Genomic DNA, 18,939 nt, shown 5'->3' on the forward strand with positions numbered 1-18,939 from the left:
CGTTATAGGCTTGGCCATGCAACTGGGTCCCAGTTAGCAACCGAGTTCGACCCTCCGAGGACAGAACGGCTCATATGAAGGCTTGACTTAAGGAAGAAAAGAGAATCTGAAAGAAACCAAATAATTGTTAGTTACGGGCACTAAGAGTATGAGGGCCATGTCCCAGGAGGATAAAGGAGAAAGTAAGACAGCCTTCTTTCATGAGGCAAGATAAAGCACATGAGCTGTGAAAGAACAGTGTGGCCAGTGGTCCCTTCTGACTGTAAGAAGAACTTTAGGTCGGGGAAGTGAGAATCACTATCACCCCAAAAAATGGACCACCGGCTCCCCGCTGAACCCACACCTGTGAAGACAAACAAAGACCGCGTGCCAATGTATAACATAAAAGCAAAAAGAGACAAACAATGACAAACAAAATAAGTAAACAATTAAATGGTTATGGCAACTAGCTATGTGATGGCCATCTGCTCGACGGAGAGGAAAAAAAAATCCTCTGTTAGGAGGAAAACCTCTGGTGGACCTGACGGAGAGGGCACCCCCACTCCGGGCATGCTAGCTATAGACTGATGTGCTGCAGTGATATCGGATAGCAGCGATCGGATGTTGGAGTTGACTGCTGAAGAGGACCAACACCCCACAGTCTTGATCAGGAGATGGCTGATGCGGGCTCTGGCTGCTGAAGAGGCTGCACCAATTATAAAGGAGTGTGTGGTGTAGAATTAGGGAGAAAGATCTGCTCTGGTGACAAGAGTGAAGAGGTGGAAAGAGAACCAGTGCCTGGTAATGATGCTTTTGGAGCAATTATAGGAAGTCTGGAAGGAGATGCAAGGGGGCACTTGGTGATTCCTCGGAGTGTCATATGTACTGCTGGGATGGCTGGATTATTGTAGATGCTTGGAAGATGAAGAGCTTGGATGATGAAATTGTGGGAAACTGATATCCAAACAATTGAAGATGAGCTCCTGGAACTTCATTTGTTGACTGATGTCTTTTCTTGCTTCTGAAGATATTTTTACGTCAGAATCCAGGTTTTTTGCAGTTGAGGTGAGAGCGAGAAGGCGCAATATGAATGTTCTGCCTTGGGGAATAATGTGAATTGCGAAATTGAAGTGGGTGAGGAGAGATAAGGGGTTGCATTTAGAGATTGATTTTGAAACTTTGAAGCTGTTAATGAGCTGATGAATGAACTCCAGGATTGTAGAGTGGGAGGCTGGCTTTAGATTTGACAGTGTACCGGGTGATTCCGAGGAATTCTAGTCAGGTTGCTGGGCCGATGGTTTATCTTGAGAGTGGGATGCCTACTGGAGAAAACAGGGATCGCAAATTGGAGATTGCTTGAGTAGGGGGTTCCGAAGGTGGGGATATAAGGAGAAAGTCGCCTTCCCAGCAGATCCTGAACAAGTGGTGGAGGGAGGGATGAATGGGCATGACTTATTGACAGTATGGTACTTTGTGAGCTTTTGTGAGCCAGGCGCGTGGCCTGTTGCTTTGATGGATTTAATAGCGTTGGAAGCTGTAATGTAACAAAGGGAGAATTGATTGTGGGGAATTAGGCCATTGAGACTGGAGAGGAACTGCCTCTCGGTCCGAAAAGATCGATGATTAGGCACTTTTCCCGATATTTTGCGGGTCGCTATTCTGATGGGGCTAAACCTGAAGACGGGAAACAGACCTGGGAAGAGGCCGCCCATGAATTCTTTGAATTCCATCTCAACTTGAATTAGAGACTCGTCGGCTTGAATTAGTGACTCTGGGCTCGGAGGAAGCAGAACGAAGATTTTTGCGTATGAATGGGACAGAGGGAGATTACGAAGGGGGCCATCCAAGGCTTTTAAAGCAGGGCGGTGCACAGCTTGTGTGTGTCTGTGACTGTGGGGTGGTGCAGAGCGTATGTGTGTCTGTGACCGCAGGATGGTCCAAAGCATATGTGTGTCTGTGACCCAGGGGTGGTGCAGAGCGTATGTGTGTCTGTGACCGCGAGGCGGTGCAAAGCATATGTGTGTCTACTATTACTTGCCTTTGGATCAACGGGGAGAGGGCCTGATGTCGGATGGCGGCTGCTGATTGGGAGCCTGAAGCAGATGCTGTAACCAGGTTGTACTCTGGAATGCTGATAGATGGGGGCAGAGCCAGAGCTGCCTGGGCTGGGGTGAGCAATGGAGCTGCTGAAACAGAAAATGTAATGAGAGAGGTGGCGGAAATTGGCACTTGAGAGGCTGAAGGAGGAACTGCAATGGTGCTTGTCTATGCCATCTGAACAAGTGTTTATTGCTGACAAGGCATTGTTAGTGCTGCTGAGCGAGCAGGGGCGGGGCGGCGAGTGAAAAATTTGGCTTTGCCGGGGTAAAATCGAAATTATGAAAATAACTTTAGTTCAGTAGCATAGAAAACTGGAAATGTACAGGGTGGGAAAGTCCAGTAAAATAGCAGTGTGAAGACTGTTTCCAAAAATTAAACTTGACAGAAACAATAACTCAGCCATTTCTTAGTACTTGCTAAGGGTTTAAATTAGAACTGTACTTGAAAATGTTCCCTTTCAGAAAAATAAAATTAAATGAGCTTGGAAAATAGCTTTGAGAATCTAGCTCTCAATGTTGCACACATATTAAAAGTAGCAACCATATGTGGTCGCTGAAGCAATTGAGATGCCGATGGTGTGAATGAGAGACTTCATGTCCTTCAAAATGTTGTTATAAAGCTAAAGGATGAGCTGTCTGGGTGTGTCTCCTGGTTGTTGTACTGCTGTGCTGGAGAGGAGGCAACGCCCATGACTGGAGAGGAGGGGCTGTTGTAGCCTGTCCTGGGACTCTGGGCGAGCGAGTTTGCGAATGCGCGCTTGTGAGAAGGAGGCAACGTGGGTGTAGCAGATATGTAGGTAGAATTATTATTGAACAATGCCATATTCTCGCTTTGAGCGGGGTATTGTTGTCGTGCAGGTTTTTTAAGAGTTTGGCGAGTGGCCAATCCTAAAATAGCTGCTCCGGAGACTGAGCCTGCTGGCAGGGGCGTTTTGATCTCCGTAGTACAAGGGCAGCAGGTCAGTAGGTCTGGGTAGAAATCTGCATAGAAGTAGACGATACTGGCTGAAGAGGCTGTGCCAATTCTAAAGGAGTGAGCTTCCATCGGAGAAATGAATGAGATAGAGAAATTAATGAGATATTTTGAGGAGAATCCGCAGTGTGTGCAAAAAAGCTAATGCAAGAGAAAGAGCTGAGCTGTGACTGGGTTTAAATAGGGAGTCAATGATGATAGACAGGTGAAATAAGGAAATAGCGAAGCCCTGGTTCACGCCCCCTGAATGTCACAAAAGTTAACATTTAAATATGTTTTTTTTTAAATATATTTTAAAAGAAAAAGATACACTGAGAAGTTCACATGTAATTCTGAATTGTAATTTTATTGTAACATCATTCTGAGTCTGCAATGAAAAAAATAAATATATATATATATATATATATATATATATATATATATATATATATATATATATATATATATATATATACACTTTCAGTTTGAGATACAATATCTATATATAATACATAACACATGACCTTAAATAGCACATTTATACACCTTTCATGTTAGGACAAGAAGAACCCCTATTTATCATACAGTGTAATATGCACCATTTTTGTGAGAAGGACCAATAACAGCTAAGGTCTCTTGAAAATGACCTTCTTGTTTTGTAACTGCTTTTTCTTTTAAAAAATCATACAGATTTCACTTACACATAGTAAAACATTTTGGTAATATAGGCCAATGTTTCTCATTTTAGATGCATTTGAAGCAGATTCTGATAACAAACCACACTTGTGAGTATTTAATTCAGGTATAAACAACATCAGGTGGAACACATACTGTAGCAGTGCTAGCCAGCACTGAATGGAAGAGATCACAAGATTACTTGCAGCAAATCCTACCGTTAGACCCCAAAGTACCATACTGTCAATAAAAACAGTGCTGCACTTACTCAGATGTCAACATCTCACTAGAATGTTACCTGAAAGTATATTATCCACATCTTGTCTGTGGCAACTCTGCTATGACATTGTTCTTGAACAGATTTCTGGAGCAATTAACGCAGTGCAACAGTCCTTCATAACTGCTCATGTAATTCTTATTCGCCTTCACTGATCTTGGAAGGGTCCAATCATCTATGGTTCTGCCGGATGCATTCTGCAACTCTTCAGAACCATTTTGCAAGCTCCAGCACTTTATTGCACAAAGGACTTCTTGGAACCCAATCTCTGCATTCTAGTTAGTAAAGATACTGCTAAGTTCATGTTACTGCTAACCTTCTTCACCCATTTACTGAATCAGGCTGCAGTTTGCCTGAAAGGATTTGGTAAATGTCCGATCTCAGAAACCTGGGGTAAGAGTCTCTTTCCATGAGCCCGTAGACTATTTTCTGGGCATCATCAAAGCAATGGATGGTTGGGTTTTGAACATTGGCTTTTATTGTTTCTCTTGTATGATGGTCAATATTGATCTGTAAAATAATAATACAAAAGTTAGGGTTGTCAGTATGTGCTATGGGATGTTAACAGCATCAGTTAGGGGAAGCATTTTTGATTTTTAAGTATGTAATAACATGGTAACAACTGGATAACTAAATGGTAACCACTAGTGGAATAAGTGTATTTTTACATGGACATGACCTGTGCCATGGAGTCATGCCCTGTAATACTAAATGCAACCAAATGCAGTTCACAGGGTTCCACATATTATAAATAATTAAGAATAATTAAAACCTGCCAGTCCTTTAACAATTTTCAATGTTCATTACTAATACAAACATGTACATTTTCACAACACAAGTCATTTGAAGCATGACTAGAGTTTCATTTTTTCTGCACTGCCTGATCTATCCTGAACTTCCTGTTACCCTGTAATTAACGTTGTTCAATAAGAGGAACATTATTACAGTTAGTAATTAACCAGCTTTACAGAAAAGTTGCTTTTCTAACAGGTAACAGTATTATCATATAAGTCCTTTTGATGAACGAGTGTAAACATACCTCCTTGGGTGCCTCGGCCCGTATGTAATGCTCGTAAATCTTCTTAGCCTTGCTAGACAATCGAGAAGACTTCACTTTCTTACAGTCCTCGCAAGTCAGCCAGAATTCAATGTTCTCATCACTGAACTCAGATCTGAGAAAAGCTCGAAATGTAGTCATGCCATCTACAAAAAAATACAAAAAATACAAAAATGGTCAGGGTTATGCTTTGCAATATTCTGTATATCTATCTATCTATCTATCTATCTATCTATCTATCTATCTAGCTATCTATTTATAAATTTCTATATATATAGTTCTATTATTATAGAAAGTTCTTCAGTCATTATTAAACCAATATTAGTCATTTTAATTTTTTTTTTAATACACATTTACAATATAAATGTATGCATTTTCATTAGAAGAAATGACTTCCCATTTACTATATTTTATATATGCTTTATGGATTATCCTTTCTTATTCCTTTACATGTTTTTTAGTGTATATTGATTATTTATATGAACAAGGAATGATTTACAATTAGTATAGCATTCAAACAATGCTTACATTTAGATTCTAGCAGTTTTTCTAACGACTGAGACCAAAGCAAGGCTTCTTCTGTAGTAAGTCTGTCAAAAAAAAAAAAAAAAAGTTAAATTCCATTAGTTAAAGGCATAGCAAAATATACACTAACAAAATATACTAAAAATGTCATACTGTGTACATCTATAGAAAATACTTACTTTGAGGGTTTTGAGGCTTCAGCATTGGAACTGGAGCTTGGAAATATGGACTGAAGGCGGCACATTAGATTTTTACCCCTAAAGAAAAAAAATATAGATACAATTATGAGATACCGGATACAATCATGAAATGCCCCAGAAATATACAACATCTACTGTGTAACAGGCTGATGATAATTCTGTAATGGAAGTAACTATATAAAGTACAGTAGCAGTACAAATGTAATGCTTTATTTTAATCTGACTTTAATCTCAGTATACCTCTTGGATACATGGGTATGCAGTCATTTTAATGGGACAAGAGTCGTTACAAAGGCAATGCATACAATTTAAATGGATAGTGACCAATGTCCTTAGTAAATTTAGATGGTGCTGTGATTCAATATGTACATCAAATAACCATAAGACTAGACAAAATGTATACATATGAATGCATAGATAGATGTGTGCTGCACATTGGTGCTGGAAGGGGATTAAATACATCCCTTTTTAGTATGTTTACTTAAACTGAAAATCATTATCTGACAGCAATGGTAAAACTCAGTATATAGCTGTATATTTAGTTTCTCACTGTTTTAACATTCTGCCTTGGTACAGCAAGGAAAATGGATGCTACATAGTTTATAATTAATCCTCTAATCTAATATAAACTTACACATTCTTTGGTTTCCTTTTGTCCCCCATTTGAATGTTGTTAGAGTCTGATTCCTTCAGTGGTTCTGGTGCTGTCTGAGGAAGCATTAATTCTGGCATCTTGGGTATATGGATTTAGTCCAGAGTGTCAGCACAGGCTGCTTTTCATACTAAAACTATCAGACTCCTCGATCATCAAGCTTCCTTTTATGTACACACCACCCCTGCAATGGTATGAGGCATGACCAGCTCTAGATACCACAAAAAAGAGGAAGTGTTCTATTTTGTCGTTGTGATGGTAACGTTGGAACATACTGTATGCTTACTTTCAAAACCATAGATGATGATTGAGGCATGCAAACCATGCAAACACGTGCAAAAGCATCCAGATAAAAAAAAAGATAAGCAAATAGTGACCTTTCTCATTTCTTGCGGTGTTTAACACAGACGTGTTATTGAGAGCTCAGTCTGCACTAAATAAAAGATCTTGTGTGGCGGGCTCATGTGCTAAATTGTTCATTTGAATGGAAACATTTTTAAATATTGTTGAAACATTACCCTACTGAAAACAGCAAACTGTGGCTGCCAGGAGCATTAACTGGAACAAATATTTTCTGATTTCAATACCCAGCAGGTATATAAAAAGAGATTTACTGCAATTAGGCTTTAGAAATTCTGCATACAGGCAAATGATTTTAAAATGGCTGTTTTCTTTTTTCTTTTCTTTTCATTTAACCAGCTCTTCAGTCAGTATTAAGTCTCTTGGCAAGCTGAAAACCAAAGTACCAGCTCAGACAGGCTAGACCAGGTGCTGGAAATGGTGGAATTTCTTCCAGGGTAAAAAGTAACTGTGATGTTACATATTTGGACTTATTCAGTACAGGTAGTAGTCATTTCTAGAGCCTGGCCACGCTTTCATAAGGTTTGATTATGGAATGGAAAGCCCCATACGAAAAAAATATATACAATAAACATATCTCTATAGGAGGCTGTGTGGTCCAGTGGTTAAAGAAAAGGGCTTGTAACCAGGAGGTCCCTGGTTCAAATCCCACCTCAGCCACTGACTCACTGTGTAACCCTGAGCAAGTCGCTTCACCTCCTTGTGCTCCGTCTTTCGGGTGAGACGTAGTTGTAAGTGACTCTGCAGCTGATGCATAGTTCACACACCCTAGTCTCTGTAAGTTGCCTTGGATAAAGGCATCTGCTAAATAAACAAATAATAATAATAATATTTAAAAAATATATTTTAAAATGCCGCAAAAATATATTGAAATACATTCTAAAAATATATAATTGTATATATTGAAATATATTTTAGACATACATTGCCATATTTTTTAAAATATATCCCAACATATAGTATGCAATATATACTGTTTCAATATACTTTGAAATATGTTGGGAATATATGTCAAAAATATATTTAAATATTTAAAATGTCCAAAGTGCAATGGAACTGTAGAGTTGCAACCAAAAATGGGAAGAGGTCATGAGTTCTCATTGTAATTTGTCTCTGTGTTGAGTATCACATGAGACATGACGTTTTTAAAGTGATGGCGGGTTTCACAGCGCAACCTCACTAAAAAGGAACATGTTAACCAAAAAATGCAAATGTGGTTACAAACAAGAGAGTCCCTGAGCATTCAAAACAGTTTTAAGACCACAAACACTAAAGTCAAACGAGAGCAAGAGACTTTATGCACTATTTTGTTTTTAAACCATGTGCTTGCCTGTTTTAACCAGTAAAAAATGCGGTTTTAACCAGTACCACAACAGCAAGAGGATTAGAAATAAATACAGGAACTACAACATCCACAATATTTCCCTGTTCTATAGTGACATTAAATAAACCTTTTCAAAGGGCTGATGTGTTTTCATTGTATAGCTTTATATTGCTTTGGCACTTTTGGTAATGCACGGATGTGTTTGGAAGTTGTGTAAATGTGTGTGCTGTATTTCTTGATTGAATATACCCCAATTTCATATGTTACAAGAAAACAGGATTTTAGAAGACGCTGGAACAAGAATTTAACCAAATTTTATAGGCATAAGTGTTCCTCTATGTATATGACCTTAAGGGAATAACAGTCTTTTTATACACAATCTCCAAAAGGAAATTTTGTCACTAAGTGATAAGATTATAAATTATCTTACCGGTATCTTTAAAAAAAACATGCTTTAAGGAGTGTGTAAAAAGTTAACAATACTGATTAAACTACATTTCTATTTTATCTTGTTTCCTTTTATTTCATAGCACACTTGTTGTGACATTGTTATCTCTCACGTAAATCACTAAATGTTATGGTCTGTAAATGTGCAAATTCAGCCATACACTATGGTTCCAGTCCAACTGCTTATCCGAGCACAGAAATGTATTTTTAAATTATAATGAACTGTTTTTATTTTTTATGCCACTGGTTGGTCTTGGCTGCATATACTGTACCTGAAAAAAAAGCCAAAAAAGTATAGACAATGAAAATATGTGTATAGTATAAAAGGTATACTATGGTTATTTTTCAATGTCTGGTTGTTTTTTTGATCTGCTAAAAAACAATAAGCAGCAACTCTATCAGTTGAGAGGTTACAGTGGCAAAGTGAGTCCAGTACAGTGAGATTCAGGGAAGTGGATTTTAAAGGTTAGGGTTTGGCACTGAGGCATTGGGCGGAGAACACAGGCATCGAGTTACAAGATATTTAACTCTTACTGTAAAGGTTTAAATTATGAGAAGAGAACTAGCTGAGTTCATGAAATATACTATTTCAAATTGTAAGACCCCAGTTTAAAAAGCAAGCACATACTAGTGAGAGTTAATGCTATGCTAACTTAATAACTATTACCTCAGAATACCAACACCTCCACACACAATATAAACCTCTTTTGTGACCTGGTTTCAATTAGAATTCACCTTTTCACCTTGAAAGACACACATGTACTACAATCTTCTGTTTCAATTTTACTCCTTTTAAAGTTTTCAATTTCCATAGACAATTCTAGTATACCGGCCTCCATTCATTCTATGCTCTATTATAGGAGCACACAGTATCAACTTGTTGGATTTAGTCCAGCATGTCCTGGGCTAGGCTATTCTATGCTTTTTTCAGGGGACTTGAATCATCAGCATTATACTTGACATACTGGACTTGAAAAGAGCTCTCATATCCTAATGTATAAATGAATATAATAAGCCAATGCTTTGCATCATTTAAAAGTCAGACCATGCTTTCAGAGTTTGTGAGGTTGAAATGCATGTTCAGTTATGGAAAATCTATCCAAATGCTAAATATAAATGCAACCCAGTAGCTTACTCAATCACTAAGTATCCCCTCTGGGCGATGTCTGACTAGTGTGACAAAAATAAACGTACTAGATCCAAATAATTTCAAAACTAAACTAAACAAGAATGCGGCAACAGATTGTATTCTAAAAATAAACTAAATATGTGCTCTAGTATTTTACTTTCAATAGACATTTAATGGTTTTATTAACCAGTTAAATGTTCAGCATTGTTAAAGACAAGCAACATTTGGAAGGAAGAAGAGTTAACAATACAATACAGTATATATATATATATATATATATATATATATATATATATATATATATATATTCTAATATCCACACGCCCCGGGTGTGTTATAAGTCACGAGGTGAAGCTGAGTGGCTTTAACTGCACCATTGCGCTTATAAAATGGGTCAACTAAATCAAATAAACAAAAAAGTAATTATTATTAAATACCCTTCCATTGTAAAAGAGTCCTTTAAAACTTAAAAAAAGAAAATAAAAAATGTATTAATTATATATATATATATAATATATATTTTTAATAAACATTGAAGTGATTAAAAACAAGAAGCACTATTTCTAGATGTTAAATTGAACACTGCCATTGAAATTGCAGCTTTGAAGATTTACAGGCCCTTTTTTTAGATGTTCATTCTGAACAGTAGGTGGCGCTGCGGCAAGCGATTTCGAGCAACATCATGCAGACTTTCTTTGCCACGTCTGGCCATGTTTAGTTGCACATCAAAACAAACCTTTCTCACAAGACCTGCAGCAGTGTCAGGTGACAGTGCTGGGGAAGATTATTTATTTATTTATTTTTTAATCGTCCTTTGTGATCCGGGAGTAGTGACAGGAGGTATCCATGCCAGATTTGCAGTAACGTTTCCAGGGACAACAAATATGGTTACATTTTGAAATAATCAGACAGTGGCATAATAAGGACATCCGATGCCCAGGCAGTGAACTTCTGTGTATTTTTTTTTCCCCTTGTCTTTTTCTATGTGCTAAGTAAGTTCAATGCCTAGCAGTATTTTTTTTTTCACCACTTGAATAAGTGTTGGCATCTGATTCAGACTCATCCAAAATCTCATTGAGTTTGGTTTCCCTAAAGATCAAAATTGATATACCTCGTCAGTCATTTTTAATGCGAATTTAAATATGGCTCCCATTTTTTTTCAAAATGATATATTAAATGTGGGTAGTCATGTGTCTTAATATAAATTTAAATATGTATATGTACAAGTGATTCAGCCCTTTTTGAAAAAAAGTTTCAACCCATGGGAATATGCTGTAATATTCACACCCCATGTGACCTGTTTTGACCATTTAAAAAAAAGTTTTATAACAGAAAATAAAGGGTTCTACTGATTATCACAATACAATTTAGCAGAGTGAGAGAGATCAAGAGGACATAAGTGGTAGCTGAGAAAAAGTAAGTTTAGAACAGAAGGTAGAAAACACTTTTTTACACAGTTATAAATGCATGGAATAGCCTACCAGGTGAAGTAGTAGGATCTAAACACTGGGATAAATTAGTTCTGCCTAGTAAGTGAACAGGGTGTGCTAACAAAGGATGAGACTTGATGGGTGGATTGGCCTTTTCTCATTCTCACACTTTTCTTATGTTCTTTATCAACCAGAACAGGGAAAAACATTTATTTTTGGAAATAATTTATGGACCGCCTTTTTTAATTAACTTTTTGGCTATGGTGCAAATGTTACGCACAGACTATCATGCATGAAGATAACAAGCTTGCAAATGATTTATAACACTTAAGTGATTTTAATTGGAACAGCTTTTTCAATCAAGTTACATAGCTTATGTTCTGCAACATCAAATACTGTGCATCAGCCAGTATTGATTAAAACAACAAAACAACAACACAAAGTATAACTTTTGCAAATATTTACTTTGGATCTGATTTGATAACAAAAATAAATATATAAGCTTATTTACTTCAATTACTTAACATGTTTCACATTAATCAAACACTTCTTACTGACTGACTCTCTAGGTAAGACTTTGTGAAAGAAAAAGCTATCTAATAACAATACATTTGGGAGTTTTTATTTCCTGTAAGCATTAAAAGGTGTACCTTAATTTTGGTTTAACAAAAAATGGTGCAAATTGCAATTTGGCATAAAGAGCTGCCCAGTGTTCTCATAACTGGTACAGATAACCTCCAACATCGAATTCCTTGAACAGTCTCTTCACAGTTAATACAACGCTCTTCATACATTCCTACACAAACTCAGTTGTACTAGAGTCTACATTATCACATAACTTCTCACACGGAAGAAAATACATTTGTTCTTGTAGAATGATATTAAGAAGTAAGGTATTAGTCATATCCTGCACAGTCTTTCAGTTGTCTCTGTCTCCCTTTGGGAGAGTCCATTCTACAGAAGGTGCTCTCTTATTTATGTCCCTCGGCCAGCCACCACTCTTGTGTGAGTGCTTGAGAATGACAGAAGCTTTAGATCTGGATTTCCATGCCCTTTCTATGTTTTTTCTCATCCATCATAATCACAAGTCTTTGGGGCATTCGCATGATTTAGATATATTTCAGATTTCAGGAACCTGGAGCAGGAGTCCTTTTCCATTAGACTATAAACTTGTTTCTGGGCTTCATCAAAGCAGGAAAGACTGGGCTCTTGAATGGCCTTTTTAATAGACTCTCTGGTGTGATGGTCAATGTTGATCTGCAAATAAAAACATTCTTATTTGACCTCTAGTTGATTTTGTTTTAGCTCACATAAATGACACTCAGTTAATGAATAATTATACTGGGATCAGTTACATTGTAGTTATAATGTAATACAACTTACTGGTAATCACTTGTAGTACAAGTACGCAGGTGTCATTACAATGTTGTGTGACCAATTGATACACTAAATATTTTTTTTACAAAATGATTTAATGTTAAACTTTTTCTTAACACTAGGAGTGCTCAGTTGTTAATTTCTGAGATATGTATGATTTCCCAGAAATAAATCACAGTGATTATCACATTTCCTCTGTTTAAAAGTGAGTACCTCATCGCTCATTGGTCGGCAGTTATGCTAAGAGTTACGCTCTTAAAGTGAGTTTAGTTTTATCAGATCTAGCTCAGATAGCTGTATAAAAAAATCCATGTATAGCCCTATACTTGTTTTTCAGCAACACTTTTGAATTGCATTATTTGCACTGTAATTACACAATAGTTACATAGCAGCTACATTATGAGTATACTACTACATAGAATTGTTTTACATTAAACACACTGTTGTGACTTAAGCCACTTTAAATACATCAATCCCAATGTTATATTTTATTATACCAAAATATGGCTTTGCATTCCTTATGTTTCTCAAATTAAGGCAATTAATCACTATTTAGAATGAGCATGCTAACCTCCTTTCGAGCCTGTAACTGAACAAATTCTTCGTAAATCTCTTTAGCTTTGGACGACAGATTAGCTGGAGACGTGTTCTTCTTGTAGTCCTCACAGGCCATCCAGAACTCAATGTTCTCCTCACTGAACTCTGACCGTAGGAACACTCTGAATGCAGCAAGACCGCCTAGAAAGGCATATATTTTGTTAATACTTGTCATTACGGTATTGAATTATGTACCTACCCCAAGACCTCCCTCCAGCCCCAGGTAACTGACCTGCAATCCTGCAGCCCCCAGAATGATCAGTTAACTCTATTATCAGCCCATTCCTTAACATACTTTCCTGAACTGTCACAATATAAAACAGTGATCATTCATAATTCTTCATATGTAATTATATTTATATCCCTGCTACTTCTTGTAAAATGTTACCATCCAGAAATTGTGTAACAGACACAAATTATTAAAGACAATAAGTTCACTACTTACATTTATCTGCAAGCAGTTTTTCCAGAGACTGAGGAAGAGTCTGTTTTTCAGTACAGGATCTACAAAAGAAAATACACACATATTGTAAGTTTTGATATATTTAATGTCACACATGCATCCACATAACAGCAGCAAAAAACCTCTTGTGAAACCCACATCAACACCTTATTTCTCACTTATAGTGCACCCTCTGTTGGAAATGAAAATCAACTGCAGAAGAAAAATTACCCCCCAAAACCATATCTACTGTTAACTTTAATGACTCAAATCAAATAAATAACAAAGTTGGCTTTTTTTTTGATGGGGGCAGTCAGTGCTGGGAAATGATCTTGCCTGATATAAAATAGTATGATAGACAATAGAAAATACAGGTTTGACTCAATAAGTAAATAGTGCTCTCCTTTCTGTGAAACTTCACTCATCACACTGAAATATTGTCCTTATATAGGACTGATTTAAGTGAAGCTGGCCTAGATGGAATTCTGAGTCATATCCTAATTGGCTTTTGTGAATGCATATGTTATATAGCTATAGTGGTAGCGTAGATGATGTTGTTTTGTAAGAAATAGACTATACTCACTTGGAAGGCTTTGCAAGTGGACTATCTGAGTTCACCACAATGGACTGGACACTGCCTTTCTGATCCTTTCCGCTGCAAAAGAGGAAAGGGGAAATGTTTAGTACAATGCACAGTATTTTGCTGGAGCTTTTGGCTCCAAATGACTGGGTTTACTTGAAGAGAATAATTAACAATGTCAATACTGCTTGTGTTTAATACCAGTGCTAATGTCTACAGTATGTGAATAATGTACAGTATCCTGTTGGGGTGAATTGTAAACTTTAACCTTATACACTCATTTTTCAAGCATGTTTAGGCAACGAAGAACAAATGCCTATACTGTTGTTTTCTATAATGTTCAATAATACTGTAAATTGCTATGCATTACCCTATGATGGCTTATAACGGTCTAGTTCATGTTTCAAGTAAAAAGCCTAACATATTGCAGAAGGAAGTGTGTCTGACTAGTAAGCAGCAGTTATCACATTCAGATTAGGTTCATTTAGATCCATTAATTGGGAAAGCGAGTCTGTGATTCTCCTTGGCCAGTGTTTATAAGGAATACCAGAGAAATCTACAGCAGTATGAACACCAGCTTGCTCGTATAGCCTTGTGAAACTTCTCACCAATTTTAAGCAAACTCTCTTTGTAATAACCAACTTCATGTAAAGACTAGCTCACCATTAAGACGGGCTGTGAGTTCTTTTCAATTTAGAGACTTTCAATTTTAAGATATTAAGATCTTACACTTTAAGGACCAGATTCAGTGTATTTAGATTAATAATTCATTTATGATCCCCAATCTGCTTCATCCCCTGGGAAGTTATAAATATTGTTCAAATAATGCTGGCTTTTTTTTATTAATACATGTATTATTGAGATTATTTTGCATTTCACAAGGCCTCCTTTTTAACACATTTACAATCTTTCATCCTGAACCTGAAAGTATAGGACAAATAGTCTGTTTAACATCATATATCTAATATCATACGAGTACAGTACTTACACATTTTTTGGTTTCTTTTTCTCACTGTTTTTGGAATTATCATCCTTCAGCTGGCTGAACAAAATCTTAGAGAAATACAGCTTGGGCATCCTTGTAGCTATGAAGGTACAATAAGTTGGTTCTTCTTAATCTGCTGTTCTTTTGTGTTTGAGTGCTCATCCTGGCACTACCTTATATTTATACCCAAGGGTATGACTGTAGAAAAGAGGCAAGTTTGTTCAGGCTTCAGTACAAACCGCAAGATAAAGGAAGTCCTTCTGGTTTCATGATGACGTCAGAGAAACGCAGTATGTTACATGGAGACAGGGCAGAAAACTGTAAACAAGTGGCAGATCTGAATTTTAAATATACACAGCTCAGAGAAATTATTAAGAAAAAACACATTTTTTATTACAGACATCTCTTGAGAACATTAAACCAAGATTTTAAGTTCTGTCCCTTTTCTTCTGTTAAAGAGCTTTTAGTTTGTTGCTTGTATTTTAAAGTTCTGTTTGGAACAGTTTTAGTTTTGTAAACGGCACAAGTAATATCATTTAACTGGTAAACAGGGCCATTATTGTAAAAAATGCAATCTTTAAAATACAGATTCATTTTTCAAGTTTTGTTTTTCCTCTGCTTTCATTTCTTTTCATAAGGTAGTGCCCTCTGCGGAAGCTTCCCAATTGGTGGATAAAAGTTATGCTGCAAATTGCTTTGATGAATTTTCCTATGAATTTAGACAATGAGGGCTGAAATGGCAATCCTGGTATTAGAAAAGTTAAACCAAGGAACAAAGTTAAATATAGTATATTATAGTATATAAAGCAGATATAGTATATTATATTTCCATCGCTGCAGTCCTAGATCCTGCTTCCCATCATTAATTTGGAAAATTGTGCAAATTGATTATTTTTGGAACTGGCAGGTGAGTAAACTTTTTGCTTTTTATTTTACCCCAGATTTTCTCCCCAATTTGGAATGTCCAGTATTTTTTTACTCCTTATCGAAGCAATTCCCCACACAGCTCAGAAGTTCTAAAGGTTCAGTAGGTGTCCTCCGATCCCACGACCAAGCCCACTTCCTTTTCTACACCCAGGAACTCGAGAGCAGACATCAGCGAGTCACCGGCCTCTGGAGAAGACAAAGGCTAGCCCTCGAGGTGTCCGCTCTGAGCTCACTGGGCACCTGGCCAGCAGGGTTCGCTGCAGCGCGATGAGGAGAAGCAGTCCATGCCTTCCAAACCCACGAGAGTGCCACAGCCAATGAGATGCTCCCTTCAGAATCCCCAGCGAAGACCGGCAACTCCGCACAGCAAGGACAGGAACCTGCACTGCATGATTTACCCTGCACACCATGTGGCTGTACTTTTACCAGGTGAACCACTCAGGGACCCCCAGTACAGTCATACTTTATGTTTTGCTCTAGTGCACATACTCAGTATGAAAGTATATAATGAACACCACCTTCTAAACAGAATTTGTATATATTGTGTTAACAACATACTGTATTTTATTTTTTACTCTATGCTGTGGTTTGGGAGTACCTTTCCCTTTTGAACTCAAATCCCTTCGGTGTAGAGATGGGGCTTTACTTAGGTGCTGCACTAGTCAGACCTAGAACTTTTCAAACTTTCCACTGCAGCAGGTATGTCTCTTGTAGTGTATATTTCATGTGACCGGCATGTGAAGAAATTCAAATCAGATCTTATCATGCAAGTCTGAAGAAGATTTTTTAGGTGCTTTCTGAGGGGAGGATGGAAACCGCAAAGGCTTCTTGGGGAGCTGCATTGAAGGTTACAATGCAGATTTTATGCTATGTATTCATGCACTCGCGCATTAAAACTCATTCTCTCTGTCTCTTTGTTTGCATATACAATGGGTTTGCAATGGGTCTACTGTATTTCAGCAGGTTTGACACCTGTGCTATGTAGGGGTAAAAACAATAACTTACAGTAATTTAGACAAAGTCATATAGTCAGCTAAAAAAACAGTTATTAAGAATTTAAGGCTGATTAAGCCTGTCAGAATTGCCCAGAAGCTTAAATTAGACATTTGCCAGTATGTTGGAGATACTGGAGATCAACTTAACCCTTACCAAACTTACCAAACAGTTAATCTCTATCCAGTATGTATGCAAATGAAGCTGATAAACAGTTTGGGTTTTACCTTTTCTGTAATTCATGATAGTGATACATAGAAATATGCATAACAGGTCAAATGGGTTTTCTAGTATACAGTTAGTACCTCATGATAGTGATTATTCATTATAGGATATAAATAACCATCTTAATGAAAGTATGCCATAGCAGTAAGATCCATTTAAACAAAAAAATAGTGTGAAAATACCCATAAAACAAGCCTATAAATAGAAACCTTTATCTCATGGAAAATGACAATTTATCTCCTGGTTCAAGTAATGATATATGTCAAGTTTTCTTTATGAGTAAAAAGGAGCTTTGTTTGCCATATATCTGCTCTGACAAAGAATGATACCATTAAAGATGTATTATTAATTGATATGCTGAGCAGGTGGAAATGTGTGACTAAAACCAACCTGAAGCAAATACCTTGTTTATTATTTCATGTTCATGCAATAATGTGGTGGGAAGCTCAGAATGCAAATCTGACACCAAATAAATCTGGAATATTATACCCTGAAACTGACAACTCCGGATTTAATCATTAGACAGTCAATCAAAATATAGTCTGGATTTAACGTCAGTTTAATGATATGAAACAACGTCTGTATCTAATGTTGTACCAACATTATATTTTAGTTGTATTTTGGTTGTGTCATCAGACAACCAAAATATAATTTTGATTGAACGTGTTAGAGACATTGCAACAATGTATATATCTGACTGTTATATATTCTGTGTATAGCACAATGCTCTGCTCCCTGGTATTCTGTGTATAGCATAATGCTTCCTGGTAGTAGTGTCATATTTTAGTTGAATTTTGGTTGTGTCACCAGACAACCAAAATATAGATTGAACGTCATGTTAGAGACTTTGCAACAACGTCTGTATCTGACGTTGTACCAATGTCATATTTTAGTTGAATTTTGGTTGCGTCGTCAGATAACCAAAATATAACCTTGATTCAATGTCAGTTTAGTGACATTGCAACAACGTCTATATCTGATGTTGAAAATACAAACCCTCACATGTGGTGCCAGAAGTGGGAAAACAGCGGAGATCCGAAGCCCAGCCATAAAGATAGGAACAAGCTGTTTCCCTTTTGACCAGAAGGGTATGTGATGGGGTGAACTGGTATTGGGTAACGCAATGCTGGCTGGATTAGTGGGATTGGAGGATGCCCACTAAATAACCTTTCAGGTTATCTGTGCGTGTGGAGATTCGCTGTAGATTGAGGATAGAAATAACTAAAAAGAGTAGCAAATTAAAAAGAAAATGCATTCATATTTTTTAAAACTAGGTAGTAAGGTATATTTGTGGGAATCTGGTGTGTGTATTACTTTGTAGGCCATTACTGCATAGTTATATTGCATGTGTTGTATTTAGGTTGAGAATCAGATTGTATCAGTGTCAAAGTGATTTTAGTTAGGTAAGAAAGTTGAAAGGTAGTTAAAATTGTGACGTTGTTACAATGTCAGATTTTGGCGTTATACTAACGTTATAATTCTAACGTCATTACAGCTTTCATAACCAATCATTACCCAACTATAAGCAGACGTCTGATTTCGGCAGTATAATAATGTTAAAATTGTGACGTTGTTACAATGTCAGATTCCGACGTTATAATAAAGTTAAAATTGTGACGTTGTTACAATTTCAGATTTTTACATTATAATAACGTAATTTAACGTCAAAAAACTTTCATAATCAACCGTCAGAAGACGTCAGTTTCT

The 18,939-nt window shown here is 36.9% G+C and overlaps 2 protein-coding genes across 2 annotated transcripts; both read right to left on the bottom strand.

Annotated features, from left to right (window-relative positions):
- Positions 1-3,696: 3,696 nt before the first annotated feature.
- LOC117402500 (regulator of G-protein signaling 21-like) lies at positions 3,697-6,568 on the bottom strand. Its single transcript, XM_034003716.3, has 5 exons — positions 6,399-6,568; positions 5,744-5,821; positions 5,568-5,629; positions 5,022-5,185; positions 3,697-4,492 (listed from the first exon to the last, which is right to left on the bottom strand). Exons 1-5 carry the CDS (start codon positions 6,494-6,496, stop codon positions 4,304-4,306), a joined length of 591 nt encoding a protein of 196 aa, XP_033859607.2. The 5' UTR covers positions 6,497-6,568; the 3' UTR covers positions 3,697-4,303.
- A 4,983-nt stretch (positions 6,569-11,551) lies between these two features.
- Positions 11,552-15,274, bottom strand: LOC117402577 (regulator of G-protein signaling 21-like). The gene is made up of 5 exons (XM_034003885.3): positions 15,091-15,274; positions 14,106-14,177; positions 13,526-13,584; positions 13,055-13,221; positions 11,552-12,363 (listed from the first exon to the last, which is right to left on the bottom strand). Exons 1-5 carry the CDS (start codon positions 15,177-15,179, stop codon positions 12,175-12,177), a joined length of 576 nt encoding a protein of 191 aa, XP_033859776.3. The 5' UTR covers positions 15,180-15,274; the 3' UTR covers positions 11,552-12,174.
- Between the last annotated feature and the right edge of the window lie 3,665 nt (positions 15,275-18,939).

This window comes from Acipenser ruthenus, chromosome 10 (genome assembly GCF_902713425.1).
Source record: "Acipenser ruthenus chromosome 10, fAciRut3.2 maternal haplotype, whole genome shotgun sequence".
Lineage (NCBI taxonomy): Eukaryota > Metazoa > Chordata > Actinopteri > Acipenseriformes > Acipenseridae > Acipenser > Acipenser ruthenus.